Source organism: Petaurus breviceps, unplaced genomic scaffold (genome assembly GCF_028583685.1).
Source record: "Petaurus breviceps papuanus isolate PSGF00001 unplaced genomic scaffold, PetGlider_PUasm1.0 175, whole genome shotgun sequence".
Taxonomy (NCBI): domain Eukaryota; kingdom Metazoa; phylum Chordata; class Mammalia; order Diprotodontia; family Petauridae; genus Petaurus; species Petaurus breviceps.
The window spans coordinates 63,039,842-63,054,189 of record NW_027185764.1 but is presented as its reverse complement, the minus strand read 5'-3'; the positions used below and the strand labels follow the sequence as shown (position 1 = coordinate 63,054,189).

General features: G+C 39.9%; 1 protein-coding gene across 1 annotated transcript in view; it reads left to right on the top strand.

Moving 5' to 3' along the window:
- FBXO10 (F-box protein 10) overlaps positions 1 to 14,348 on the top strand; it is a 97,689-nt gene that overhangs the window by 29,323 nt on the left and 54,018 nt on the right. Inside the window, exons 2-3 of the mRNA XM_069085263.1 lie at positions 441 to 1,031; positions 3,077 to 3,934. Of these exons, the coding sequence (XP_068941364.1) occupies positions 447 to 1,031; positions 3,077 to 3,934 (1,443 nt within the window). The 5' untranslated portion in view covers positions 441 to 446. The remainder of the gene's footprint in view (positions 1 to 440; positions 1,032 to 3,076; positions 3,935 to 14,348) is intronic.

Sequence of the window (14,348 nt, the reverse complement as noted above, 5' to 3'; positions counted from 1 at the left end):
GACCCGGGAGCTAACCCAGGCAGCTAGTTGTCCTGGTGGATAGAGCAGTGGGCCTGGAGGCAGAAAAACCTGAGTTCAGATCCAGTTTCAGACACTAACTGTGTGATCCTACAAAGTCCCTTAAATTTCTACCTCATTTACTTATCTGTAAAATGAGATAACAATAACACCTGCCTCCCAGGGTTGTTGTGAGGACCAAATGAAGCGGTATCTGTAAAGTGCTTACTGAGCACAGTGCTTAGCACATTATAAATGTTAGTTATTATTATTATTACGCTTCCTCTAATTTATATAAATTAAGAATGGAACGTAGGTTTATTTTTGTGTGTTCTTAGGCCAAATAGATCCCAAGGAGAGTTAAAAGGAAAACTGAACTGTTAACCTAAAAATTGATGGTCTTATTTCATATTTAACCTTTGTGTGTGCTCCCCATCTCCCAGGTGACCATGGAGGTGAGTGGTCTTCCCCTGGAACTCTGGCGCCTGATCTTAGCCTATATGCGACTTCCTGATCTTGGCCGCTGTAGCCTAGTGTGCAAAGCCTGGTATGAACTCATTCTCAGCCTGGACAGCACTAGGTGGCGCCAGCTGTGCCTGAGATGCATCGAGTGCCGGCATCCCAATTGGCCCAACCAGCCTGATGTGGAGCCTCGGTCTTGGAGAGAAGCCTTCAAACAACACCACTTGGCTGCTAAGACTTGGACCAAAAATGCCCAGGAATTAGAGTCTTCTAACTGTTTTTACCTCTTTCGAAGGAGAAAGGACCGGCGGATTCTCTATGTTGGACCTGGTTGTGAGTTTGACAACCTTGGCAGTGCCTTGACCTCAGCCAACATTTATGATAAGATTGTGCTATTTCCAGGCATCTATGAAGAACAGGGTGAAATTATCCTGAACGTGCCTGTGGAGATCATGGGCCAAGGGAAGCTCGGAGATGTGGCTCTGCTGGTTTGTGTGGATCAGCACTGTGCCACAACCCGTCTGTGCAATCTTGTCTTCATGCCGGTGTGGTTCAGCCCTGTTATGTACAAGGTGGGTGTGGAGCTAGACTGAGATCATGCAAACCCGCTTATTCATTTTTCTAATCTTAATCTTCAGCTCTAGTGGCATGTCATGCTTTTCCTTTCTTATCCGTGGTTAGAGGCAGCTAGGTGCTACAGCAGATAGAGAGCTAGACCTGAGTCAGGAAGACCTGATTTCAAATCTAGCCTCAGATACTTATTAGTTGTGTGACCCTGGGCAAGTCACTTAACCTTTGTCTGCCTCACTTTCCTCTTCTGTAAAATGGGGATCATAATAGCACCTACCTCTCAAGGTAATGATGAGGATTAAATGAGATAATATTTGTAATGCACTTTGCAAACCTTAACGTACCATATAGATATTATTATCGTTGCTAATGTATGGATTGTACACGTTCCCTTCTTTCTTTTCTCCTCTGTTACATTTTGTCCTCTGGCTTTTTCACTATCCATTTTTATCTCATCATCTTCTACACTCAGGAAGGAAGGGGGAGGGTAGAGAAATCCAGAGTAGTCCCTTTGGGGGCAAATTTTATTCTTTAAAAAGATAGGAAAAGAAAGAAATTGAAAATTGTAACTAAAAGGGGTTTCCAGATCAGTTAGTTGTCAAGAATCCTTTTATCCTTGAGAGAAACTAAATTATTTTTCCTAAATCCCACAATATATACCTGACAAATATGGGAAGAAGAAAGTTTGTATCCCTGATCTGTTTCAGTTAGACCAATAAACCCTCCCAAAGCTGGCACAAAGACCTGGAGACAAATGTTGAGTTTTTTCCCTACAAAGTATGAGGAACAAACAAGTTAGCAAGGGGTGACAGTAACTCTTTTCCAATATGTGAAGGCTTCACTTATCTTCCAGAAAGGTTATTTACATACAGGATTCAACAATAGTAAATGGATTTAAATGATAGCAATGAAAATTTAGGTTGACCATAAAGGTAAAAAAATTTTCATGGCAACGAAGATGATTAAATATTAGAACACATCAAGAGGGCTTCTGATCACCCATGGAGAATTTTTTTAAATGGAGACCTGTTTTGTGGACCTCCCTAAATGAGATGACCTCTTGAGACCTCAGCCAAGTCTATGATCTCATGATTCAGATATCTCAAAAAAGTTAACATAAAATTTAAAAATTTATCTAAAAAATAAAGCACTCAGTTCTCATCTTATTTTGCTTCTTAGCCAAGTTTAGGTATCATCAAATGTTTAATGCTTTTGCTCAAGGCTCTGCAGTGGCAAGAATGGTCAATTCATAGAAAATGAAGATTTCTAGAAGGTACCCATGACAGTGCTCTGCTGTGGGAGTTTCCCTGAATCTGAATGCCCAAGCCTTGAAGCAGTTTTTGGCAATCCCAAGCTTAGCTGAAGCTGTAGAGTTCTGTAATCCTTGAACCAATATATATGTTGGCTGTTATTGCTGTTGTTGTTAGGACCAGATGCACAAGGGTCTCCCTATGATGGGAGCTAACTTGAGTTGGTTTCTATAAAATGGATAGGTTCTGTTCCTATTCCCCCATCCCCTCCAAAGCACCCTGCCCAACGTGTTCCAGATTCTCCCCTTGGGTTCCAGGGGACTGTACTTCCACTCTCACTCTTCCCTGATAGGATTCTTTTGAGTTTATAAGCCTGGCCAGGTCTACGATACGAATTCCATCATCCCTGATTGCTTCTCTGAATTGCTGCAAGGACTCCTAGTTGTATGGAAAGGACTAACGACGCATTCTATCTTTTCTCTTTTTGGAGGTGGTGTTTGTGCCCATTAGAACTTGGTCAGGGTGCCGGGATATGGTGAGAAAGGCAGACACACACTTTTAGTCTACAGTTTCTCACTTTGGCTCCTTGGTGCTTAGCATTATGTTAGTAGGTAGGAAGGTCATGCTGAAGGACAGTTCTCATGGGTGTGAGAGGTGGATCAGGCTACAGAGGTCTGTTAGTTTCTAAGAGATGCATCATGCATTAGTTATGTGAAAGAAAAGAAAGTCCTTTGTAAAGGGAAAAGGAGGTCAGAAATGAGGCTTTGCAATTTCATTTTCTTATTTTCCTTTCTCAGGTATCTTCAGGTCATGTTCAATTTGATAACTGTAACTTCGAGAATGGGCAGTTGCAGATTCATGCTCCAGGAACCTGCCAAGTTAAATTTTGTACCTTTAATCAAGCCAGCATCAGCCTTCACAGTGTAGCCCTTTGTGTCCTTGAAAACTGTGAGTTTGTTGGGAGTGAAATTGCCTCTGTGACTGTGGAAGGGCATCCATCCTCTGACAGGAACTGGGCATATAAGCATCTGATGGGCCTGGTCAAGTCCTCTTCTACTTTATCAACTACCCAAGACTCAGCACCTTTTAACCCATCAAACCAAGAAACCTTAGGGCATCTGCCCACAGGGAACTTAAGGACCTGTGAGATTGTCATAGGTGAAGACCAGAGCAATTTCCTTGTGACTTCAAAATCCCCACAAGCATGTGAGAAAGACTTTCAGAAGGAGAAGGAAATTAACAGGGACCTCTGCCCTGCCAGGGAGGGGAAGGGGATTGTCCACGATGCCGACTCCAATGACAGCAGCCAGAGCTCTAGCAGTGAAAATGAACCTGAAGACCAGTTTGTGCACAGATTCTCTCACCAGGCGCCCAGTCTGAGCCACACACTGACCAGGTCTCTGTTCGGCCAGCCACAGACCACTCGATTGTCCAACCTCCAGAACAGCCTGGAATTGAAAACCCTGCATCAGGAGCTTCAGAGAGACAGTGAGGCTCAGTCCCTCGCCAGTTCCTTGCAGGGCTGCCTCATTAGGAAGTGCCTTTTCAGAGACGGGAAGGGGGGTGTCTTTGTCTGCTCTCAAGGACGTGCCAAGATGGAAGGGAACATCTTCAGAGACCTGGTGTATGCTGTCCGGTGCGTGCAGAATAGCAAGGTGCTGTGAGAAGTGCTCAAATGCACATCTTTAAACAAGCAAAAGTTGAGTCCTTAAGATGAGTTTTTAATCAATTGAGTCTAATTGTTTGCCTGTTTCCAGATACCTGATTCCTGATTTACCCGAGGGACCTATGTATAAAACATCTATGTGCAGTGAGTGCTTGGTGTATCACTGGGCTTATTGGATAACTTAGTTTTTTCAGTGGTACTTTTTCAATGTATGTGTTGCATTTCCTTTGGTCTGCTTGCTTTCCCAGTGATGCTCTCTTCCATCATTACTCATCCCTTTATAGAAAACATGTCCATGTCCATAATTTTTTTTAAAACAATGTCATTGAGAAATTTAGAGCAGTCATGAAGGTGTATGAGTACTTATTTATTCATTGCCTTGAGCAGAGAATCCAGTGGGGTCAGAATGGCCATACCTAATTCTGTCCACACTCTGAGAGTACCTTCAAGAGTTCAGGAAGGCAGGAAAGATGTGATCTAGGCAGCATCCCTGATGTCTGAAACCTGATTCCTGCTGTACCAGGGAGGCTGTGCCTTGTAAATACAGATTTTCATGTTGTCAGCACACATTACTGCTCTAACTCAGGTTCAGTAGAATCAGTGAAACAATATGTCACTGATTGCTCAACGTTCCTCTTAAATAACATAGTTTCCTGAATAATTGCCTTTGTTACTGAAGTTACTCAAAGCACTCTGAGGTCCTTGCCTCAGTGGTTTCTTTGTGCTGCTGAAAATCACTCTTATTAATGAATCACTTAGGAGGAATCCCACTACCTCAAGGTAACCCTAAAGCTACCCCTGAAATGACTAAAGAAATGACCTAAGAAAACCTTCTAACCTTATAATGTATTCGAAGGACTGTGGTACTTGTTCACATTGTCAGTCGTGGCCCTGGTGAGTTCTGTATAGGCTTCCCCTTCTAAAAGTAATGTTAATGTGCCCTCTCCAAATCTGGAGGAAACTTCTTTGTATAAGAATGTAGTTCAAAAAGTTAATACTCTACCTGTGTGCCTAAAATGCTAAAATTTATTATCTTTTTTTTTCAGCCCAAATCCAAAACCCACTAATACTTATGCAGATGACTTTGAACTAATGGCTTTTCATAGACAAATTTAGAACCCTGTTATTTGTCTTCCTATAGTAGAAAGGAATAAAGGAATTTACAGATTTAAGGCTAGTTACACATCTATTAACCCATTTGATTTGTTCAAGTATTTGTGTTTAGAAGTAGAGGACTGTTGGGGCGGCTAGGTGGTGCAGTGAATAGAACACTGGCCCTGGACTTAGGAGGACCTGAGTTCAGACTCAGACACTTAACACAAAAACTAGCCCTGTGACCTTGGGCAAGTCACTTAACTCCAATTGCCCTCCAAAAAGCAGGAAAAAAAAAGAAGTAAAGGAATGTGAGTTAATATGAATAAAGTACTGCTGCATCCTGGGGTTTCAAAGATGGTGACTATCTCCATGAAGGACTTGCTCTATCAGGATATGTGTCATCTGAGGATCAGCCTTTCTAAGGCTGGAGAGGCTGATCACCAGAGAAGGGGCCTCTGGGTGATGATTTTTTTTTTGGCATCAAAATGACAATAAAGTATTGCAAACAGTATTATCTTGATGCTGGTGATTTAAGTCTTAGCACATTAATTATCAGTGGCCATTTCCCTTCTTCCCCCAACTTCTTTCCTTATCCTCTAAAAAGATCTCTGCCTCCCTATTCAGTAGAAGAAATTTGCCCCTAGATCAGTAGTTGGCCCTCTGGTGTCAAGGAATAGATTTTAACTTTTAATGACTTGATCAAAAAGAGGGGCTCCTCATGTTTGAGTTGGGGCAAAAATCAGCTTAAGCAAAGCTTAGGAAAAACTTTAGCGTAAGAGAATAGGAAGGTAGTAATAATTAAATTAATGAATAGAGCATTTATTAAGTGTTTTCTATATTTAAAGCACTGTATTAAATATGGGGAGTTCACATTCTAATGGGGGACAACACATATGAAAATTTCAGCTGCAGGGCAGATAAATGGAAAGGCCCCATGGTTCTTAAGGTACTACAGCAAATCAGATGCTAATATTTCTTCTTTAATGCCATTTTCACTTACAAAGTAATATTAGTTTTTGATGTTGAACTGTTTGACAATGCCAAGGACTTAAGTGGTAAGAACTTTCCTTTCTGGGTCTTTTGTAGCTATGGCCCCTACAGGAACAGTGGTCAGGCTGCTTCTCCACAGGGGCTGTTTCCCAAGATTATAACTGAGGATACTGGGCTGGAAGCATTGCTATTCCCAAAGGCTCTTGGGTTCATGTTCCTGGGCTATCTCCATCAAGATCCAAGGGGAGATGGCAGTCAGGCTGGTTTTGGTGGTGGTGTTACTTTGACATGCATGGCAGATGCTGCCTCCTGTCTCTCCCTCTGGGCACCCTACTACTTAAGCAAGACTGGCTGGCCTGCCCTGCATGTGGTAGTTTGTTGACAGTTGATGGGGATGGCTAAACACCAAGAGTTGCCTCCCCAGGTGATGGCTTTGAGAGCTGGATTGTAAATGGGACAGGTGGTCTTCGGAGCACTGCCATTCCTAAATTCCCCACTACCACCTACCTTTTGGTGGCAATTGGGAGGCTGCTGTTGCTAGTGGTGATAAGGAAAGTGGGCTGTCTGCCAGGTATCAAGGAGCAAATCTGAACTAATTAATTATCTAATGAAATGAAGCATTAAACATTCAAGACAAAACAACCAATATAATGATTGGCTCAGCCATATTGTTGTTCTGTAAGACTTATAGGAAAGGAAAAGTGGTCATCTCTTGGAAAAAAAAAACAGAAGAGCACATAGTACCCTCCTAGCTGGAGAGACAGAGAGTTCTTCTTTTGATTTAATTGCTGCCATGGACCAGGTTCTCCCTTCAGCAGCTCTCTTGGAACAGGAATGCTTCACTCCCAGCAGCTACAGATACCACTCACTCACCAGCTGTTGGTTTGTGATTCTCCTATGATTTTCCTTCTAGAAGAGATTCTAGAAAGAAAAGAGAGGAAAGTTCGTTTTTCTCTTCTCAGAAGGAATATTATATGATCTGGGAAAAGAACCACACCCATTAGAAGAAATTCATTAACCATTTAGTTATTGTGCCAGAGATCCCGAGGAATAAAGAAAAGTCTGCTGGCACCAAGTGATAATAAGGACTTATAAAAGGGAGGCAAACACCCTCCCAAAAGAAATTTGGAACTAACCAATAGCTTCTGGGTTAGTTGTTAGGTAACCAGTTGTAATACAGAATGCTTTTTGCACTAATAATGAGCTTCTGCAAAATGCTACTTTTAACCCTGGTTGCTATGGTACCACAAGTAGTTAGTTTGCTGCCCTTTCTTTTCCTGTGGAAGGGTGGGAGAGATAAAAGACTACCCATGGAAGCTGGTCCTAGGGTTTTTTAGGAGGCAAAGATGATAAATGATAAGCAAATTATAAGTCTGCTGGGTTGGAGATTTATAAAACATCCAGAATACTTGCATGGTCCATAAAAGGAGGGGTTCAGGGAAGGAGTATTTCAATGAATGGGATTGGAATATGGGACTCGACCATAAGAATGTGAATATTATGAGAGGGCCCAATACACTTGGATATTGAAGTGCTGAATTACTAAATCTAGAGATTATCCCATCCAGTGGAAGTGTTTTGGGGAGGTAGCAGAATTTCAATTTAGCAAGCCTGAAGCAAGGTGTTGTGCCTTGGTGCTGGAAGTAAAAAGACTAATAGTCCTTCCCCTTCAAGGAACTTATATTCTACAGATTCATCATATTACAGTTCTTCCCAGATTCAATTATATCAGCATTTTAATTACTCTTTCTAAGCTATTAATTAACAGATTCTTATCGATGCTTTATCCCCCTCTCCCAGTTCCCTTAAAATAAAGAAAAAATAAACCAATCATTTTCTGTTAATATCATTTCAAATTCTTCCATTTTGATCTGTAAATATGAGTACAAATTCCAGAAGAGTTTCTAAAAATAAAGCATCACATGTAACCTAGATTTTAAAAACTGTATTTGGCCTTCTGCCACACCTGCAACAAAAAGTTTTTGCCTAAAAAACATAATAAAATTGTTTCTGCCCATGGATAATTTAGATGTAAACAAAAACACTTAGTGGATTGAATGTAGATGGCCTGGTAGGAAACAGTTTATTTCTCATATTTTAGGGAAATAGATTTGGCCCAATATAAAGACAGAACTATAGTTCAAAAATAGAATGGTCTGCCTTGGAAAGCAGTGACTTCCATGAGTGAAACAGTTCAGACAGAAGTTGTCAAGGATGTTAATAAAAGGGATCTGGCATTAAGCCCAGGGCTTAGCACAGGGCCTGGTGCTTAATAAATACTTGTTGACTGACTGATCTTTAAGGTCATAGGATTACAGATCTAGAGTTGGAAGGGTCCTCAGATGCCACTTTACATGAGGAAACTGAGACCCAGAAATGTGAAGTGACTTGTCCAAAGGCATACAGGTAGTAAGTGACAGAATGGGGACTCAAATTCAGGTCCTCTGCTAACTCCAAATTTAGTGTTCTTTCCGCTAAACCACTGATACTCTGTGAATCGTTCCTTGACTTACCCATAGACAGTATCAGTATCTTTTCTCTTGCCCTAGATACTGAATATATGTTGCTATGTCAACACGGAAACTAACCAGTCCCTGAAGATCCTGCTAGGTTAAATACAAGATGAGTTTGTATCAGTTCAAGTATTTGTGTTGAGGATATCTCTCATGAGCACAGGAGAGCTTTGTATTTTCTAGATTAGATTCAATCTTTAGCACTATTAATACTAAAGAGTCCAAAGTTCTTTATCTAGACAACATAAAAACAATAAGAGTTTTTAAATTTTTTTAAAGTGAAGTGGTAGATTTTTAAAAGAACTTGAGTTTTTCTCAGCAGAAAGATTTCTTTTCTTTTTCAAGTCAAATCCAGTGGATAGAGTTTAGTTCAGTTTTTTAAATTGGGCACAAAAGCAAGAGAAAACAATTGAAAAGAGAAATACATAAAATTTGAAGGATTAACTATATCTACACCATAAAGAACTCTAAAATGAGCTTCAGTTTTCTTTGAAATAAATATCTCTTATTTAGATTCTTCTAACATTATCTTACTAACCAGTTGACTCAGTTGGTGTTTTCTCAGACACTGGATAGAGGTAGAAAGGGATATGAGAAATATACATAAAAGGAATGAAAGCAGATGAAAAAGGAGTTATCTGTGCAGACCAATGTGAATGCTCAGGGAATACACTAACCAACACGGATTTTTAAAAAGAAAATGGAAGAACGAGCAGATAATAGAGGATGATGAGAAATGCGTACCATGGCCTTATAAGAATAAAGTCGAGTGCTAATGCTCAGAATGAGCTGAGGCTGTTGAGGAAAACTAAGGATGAAAAAGAGGTAATTTATTTTTTTAAGTAGCAGGAGAGGTTGGAGGGAAATGGAATCAAAGAAAGAATGTAAACGGCCTAGTAAGAAACAAGTTATAAGGAAACTATAGGGAGATTGACTTTGGTCTACTGTAAGGAACAATTATAGTTAAAAAATAGAATGGTTCTTCCTTGAAAGGTAGCGAGTTCCATGACCAGGAGAGTTCAGGCAATGCTTCTCAGGTGGTCCTGTTAGCTGATGGCAGTGAGGAGGTGGAGGGGCTTAATTATTATTTTGCTTCTGTTTTTTTGTTTGTTTTTTTCTTTTTGGAGGGGGGAGGGCAGGGCAGTTGGGGTTAAGTGACTTGCCCAAGGTCACACGGCTAGTTAGTGTTAAGTGTCTTAGGTCAGATTTGAACTCAGATCCTCCTGACTCCAGGGCCAGTGCTCTATTCACTTCACCACCAAGTTGCCCCTGTTTTTTGGTTTGTTTTTGTTCTGCCAAGGAGAATGCTCTTTGGTCTGGAAAGAACTAAGCAAAAGGTTAAAATAGGAAGTTTATACACAAGAAAAGTAAGAGATTACTATCAGCCCTTGATGATGGTTTGGGTCACCTGATCCAGATGAATTACACACTGACAGGACTGGTGGATGTGATTTCTGAGCCATTGTTAGTGATCTGTAAAAGGTCTTCAAGAATGAGAGAGAAACTTTAGAATTGGAGAATGGTAACTGTTTCCCCAATTTTCACAAAAAGGAAGACAATGGAATCTGCAGACTATAAGCCAGTGGACTTGACTTCAGTTCCTGGCAAAATTCCAGAATATATTATTAAAAAGATGATCATGAAAGTCTGAGGCAAAAAAGCAGTGATGGCAACGATTCAGCGAGGGTCAAGAACAGGTCACACCAAATTAGTCTTGTTTCCTTTGCGGACAGGATTGTCTGGGAGATCAGAGGAATGCTATAGATAAATTTACTTAACTTGTGGCGAAGCATCTACAAAAGTGTCTCATGTTATTCTTATAGAAAAGATGAAAAGTTCTAGGCTAGATGAATGTGTAATTAGATGGACTTGGGGACTAGTTGAATGGCTGGATCCAAAGAGTAGTCTTGATAACATAGCTTGATGTCAATTTAGAAGACTCTAGTGGAGTGCTCCCGGGGATTATTCTTGGCCCTGTGCTGGTTAACATTTTTATTGATATAATTGGCATCCTTAATCACATTTGAAGATGAAACAAATTTGAGAGAGAGAGCATCATAGATTTAGAACTGGAAACCTTAGAATCCATCAAGTTTAGCTTCTTTATTTTTTTTATAGACAAGAAAACTGAGCTAACACACTAAATGATGATCAAGATTCAAATAGATTTTGACAAGCTAGGATGCTAGTGCAACAAAGATGAAATTTAATAGAAATATTGTAATGTCTTGGATTAAAAAAGAATCAGCTTCACAGTACAATATAGGGGATAGGGAGGAGGCATGGTTAGCAGTTTATTTGAAAAAGATCTAAGGATTTTGGAGGACTGCAAGCTTAATATTTATAAAAAGCATGAATATGACATTAAAATGAATTCATGCAATCTTAGGCTGCATCGAGACATGTTCTTTCCAGGAATAAGGAAGGTTATTTCCTCTCCCCACCTCTGTGTTCTACTCTGGTCAGACCACTTTTAAAGTATTTTGTTCAGTTCTTGGCACTGCCTTCTAGAAAAATCATCAGGAAGCTGGAGGGGATTCAGAGGACAGCAGCTAGGATTGTGAAGGGCTCTGTGTTCATAGCTGATGCTATGAGAGGCTCAGCTGAAGGAACCAGGAATGTTTAGCTAGAAGACTTGGGGAGGGCAGGCTTTGAGGGGGAAGAGAGAAGGAAACAGGTCACGAAAGCTGTCTTCAAGTGTACAAAGGGCTGTCATTTGAAAAAGGGCTGGGACTTGTTCTTTGTCACTCCAGAGAGCAGAAATAGGTTCTGTGGGTGGAAGGTGCAAAAAGGCACATTTAGGCTTTATGTAAAGAAAAACTTCCTTACGATTAGGGCTATCCAAAAGTAGAATGGGGCTGCTTCAGAAAATAGTGAATTCTTCTTCATTGACATTCTTCAAGGAGAATGCTGCGTGATCATTTGTTGGTTATGTTGTAGAAGGGATTTTGAGGGGGCTGAGATTTATAAGGTCTTTTTAGACTCGGAAAATGTGTGATTCTTTCATTTAGAATTTCTTTTTAGAGCCGGTGAACTTCTTTTTGGAAAAGCTGGGGTAACCTTATCCAGTTAGCATTTATTTTTTGCCCACAAATAGGAAATAAATTTGACTGGCTAATACATTGCAAGAGCTCCCCCTAAAGTGTCACCAGCATTAGAACTGGAAGAGCCCTTAACCTTACAGGTAGCTAGCCCAACCTCCTTACTTTATGCTTAAGGAAGATGGGGAGGCAGAAAGGCTGTGACTAGGCATGCTCTCATAGGGTTAGAATTAGAATTCAGAACCTGACTCAGTCCAGGGCTTCCCCCACTTCACTTTATGCTTCCTTCCACCTTCACTGACCTCCTACCTTTCTGGTATGAATCAAGGAGAGAATTCTGTACATTTTAGAAAGATTTTAATTTATTTTTTCAGCTTGCATCAAGTATATTTCATTTGCTCCTGTGGATTGTCCTGTTTTCTGGCATCATAGAGAAGCATTTCTTGTACATTTTCTACTTCACTAGTTTGATTTTAATTGCTGACAAATTGAATGAGAATTAAGCCCTGTCAGACTGCTGTAGTTGCAGCAGATTTCTCATGTTAGAAATTAGTCCATATATTCCCTGAGGAGTGTTATGCAAGTAATGGGTTCTTTCAGTTTTACTGCAAAATCTTGGTCTCCTTTTTCTCATTAGATGTTAAACACCCTTCTTCATAGTTAAAATATGCAACATCTGATTTACTTTAGAGGTTATTGTTGAAAACTCTAGATCAAATTCACATTCCTTTCATATCTCTCTATGGGATTTATTTAGTTTTAAAATCATTCTAAACCTCTGTCAAAACCACAAAAAAAAATGAGATCAGTTTAGAAATTCCTGTCTGTCCTTCATTCATGCTTTTGTGAAGACCAGAGACAGACACTGGGCCACAAACGCTTGAGGAGACAGCTGCAGTTCTTTATATTTGTGCAATCGTGGCTTAGATATATAATGCTTCTTTGTAACAAATGCACAGTTTGGGTTTTTATATGGTATTTCCAACTTCAAAGTTGTTGGCACTGTCCCTAAAATGGAGATCTGTCTTAGTGGTTTCACAGAATTGCTGCAGTCTGAAAGTTTTTTGGAACTTTTAAGTAATTATTCTGAGATTTTCTCAATGGGAAAGGGGTAAGGAAGGCTTCCTGAGTGAGCAGGTATCATGTGCTATTCCAATTGCGTATTCAAGGCATGAAGCAGTTCTCAGTAATGTTCTCTTTATACAATAGTCACACTCTTTACAAACCTAACTTATTTTGGGGTCTGTGTGACAACTTATAAAATTCTGAAATTTATCTCTTAGGTATTTCCCTTGTGATTATTACCAGAATAGCTACCACCTACTCCAGTAATCACATTGCAGAGCTTTGCCTGAATAAATTTTGAGAGATGAAATAGACTCCCATTTGAAGAAACCACAGAGCTAATTTACCTGACTCAGATTTCTGTCTATCTGTAGGCAAGTTGTAACTTAAAATTCCAAATTAATATTTTATGCTTATTGGAATTTGATCCTCCTTGAGCAAATATAGTTGCCTCTCATTATGTAAGCAGATAGTAGATTGTGTGTTCTGTGCTAGAGAAGCAGGGGAAAGGATGCGGCTGGATTTGGTGTCAAAAGACCTGGGTGCAATTCTAGACCTTGCATGACTTTGGCAAGTGACAACCTCTAAAGGCCTCATTTGTAAAATTAGGAGGTTGAACTAGCTCTCATTCCTGTAATACTTGTAGAAAAGGCATGTTTTTCTTTTGCTTTTATCATAATATTGAGGAGAAGTGATTCTTTTGCTGTTATATTAATAACCAATTGTTAAATTAGGATTAAGATTTTTGTGTCTTCATTCAGGGACCAGGCCCTGTAGAGAGTTGAAGAACCAGGCTGATAGGTATGATTACCCTACTCCTCGATCTTGGAAAGGACCTCACCCAACCAGAAGACCTTAGTTCTGTTTAAAGTATAAACTGAATCAAATCTAGCTGAATCCCAGCCTTATAAAGCATACGTCTATGCCCTTTGCAGCTACCCATTGTGATTTAGGGTAACCCAGCTCATGAAGGAGAAGCCTAAATAAACATAGTCGTCTGGGTAGAGATGAATTTTTTTGCCCAGATTGCTGGAGGCAGCTGAGTCTCACAATCAAGCCACATTCTCATCAGGAGGAGCTGATTTCAGCTCGCCTCCTCATTTGAAAGTCTACCTCCTCATTAATTATTCTCCAGTCGGGGTTGATTTTCACCTGTCAGGGGCACACATACCCCTTTTTCTGAAGGTATTTAAGTATTCCGTGATCTCCATGGTTTTGTCTTTGGTTAGTGAGAAAGACTACTGCACATCAATTTATTGATTATCAACTAGCCTAATTAATAAATTGATTATTTTTTAAAACAAAGCTACTTTAAAAAAAATAACCATTTTTTTTTTGTTTGTGTTTTGTTTTGTTTTTTGCTTTTTTGGAGGGGGAAGGTAGGGCAATTGAAGTTAAGTGACTTGCCCAAGGTCACATGGCTAGTTTTTTTGTGTGTCGGATGTCTGAGGCCAGATTTGAACTCAGGTCCTCCTGACTCCAGAGCCGGTGCTCTATTTACTGCGCCACCTAGCCGCCCCTAAATTGATTATTAATACCCAGAAAATGTCTCTCAGGCTATTCATTCTTCTCAGTATTTAATAGTTTCATATGTGAAGTCAAATAAATTAAAAATGCTGTATAAATGTCATTTTAATTAATGAAACATTGTGATGAGAATGTACCTTAAGAGTAGATAGAATAAGTCTATATCATTAAG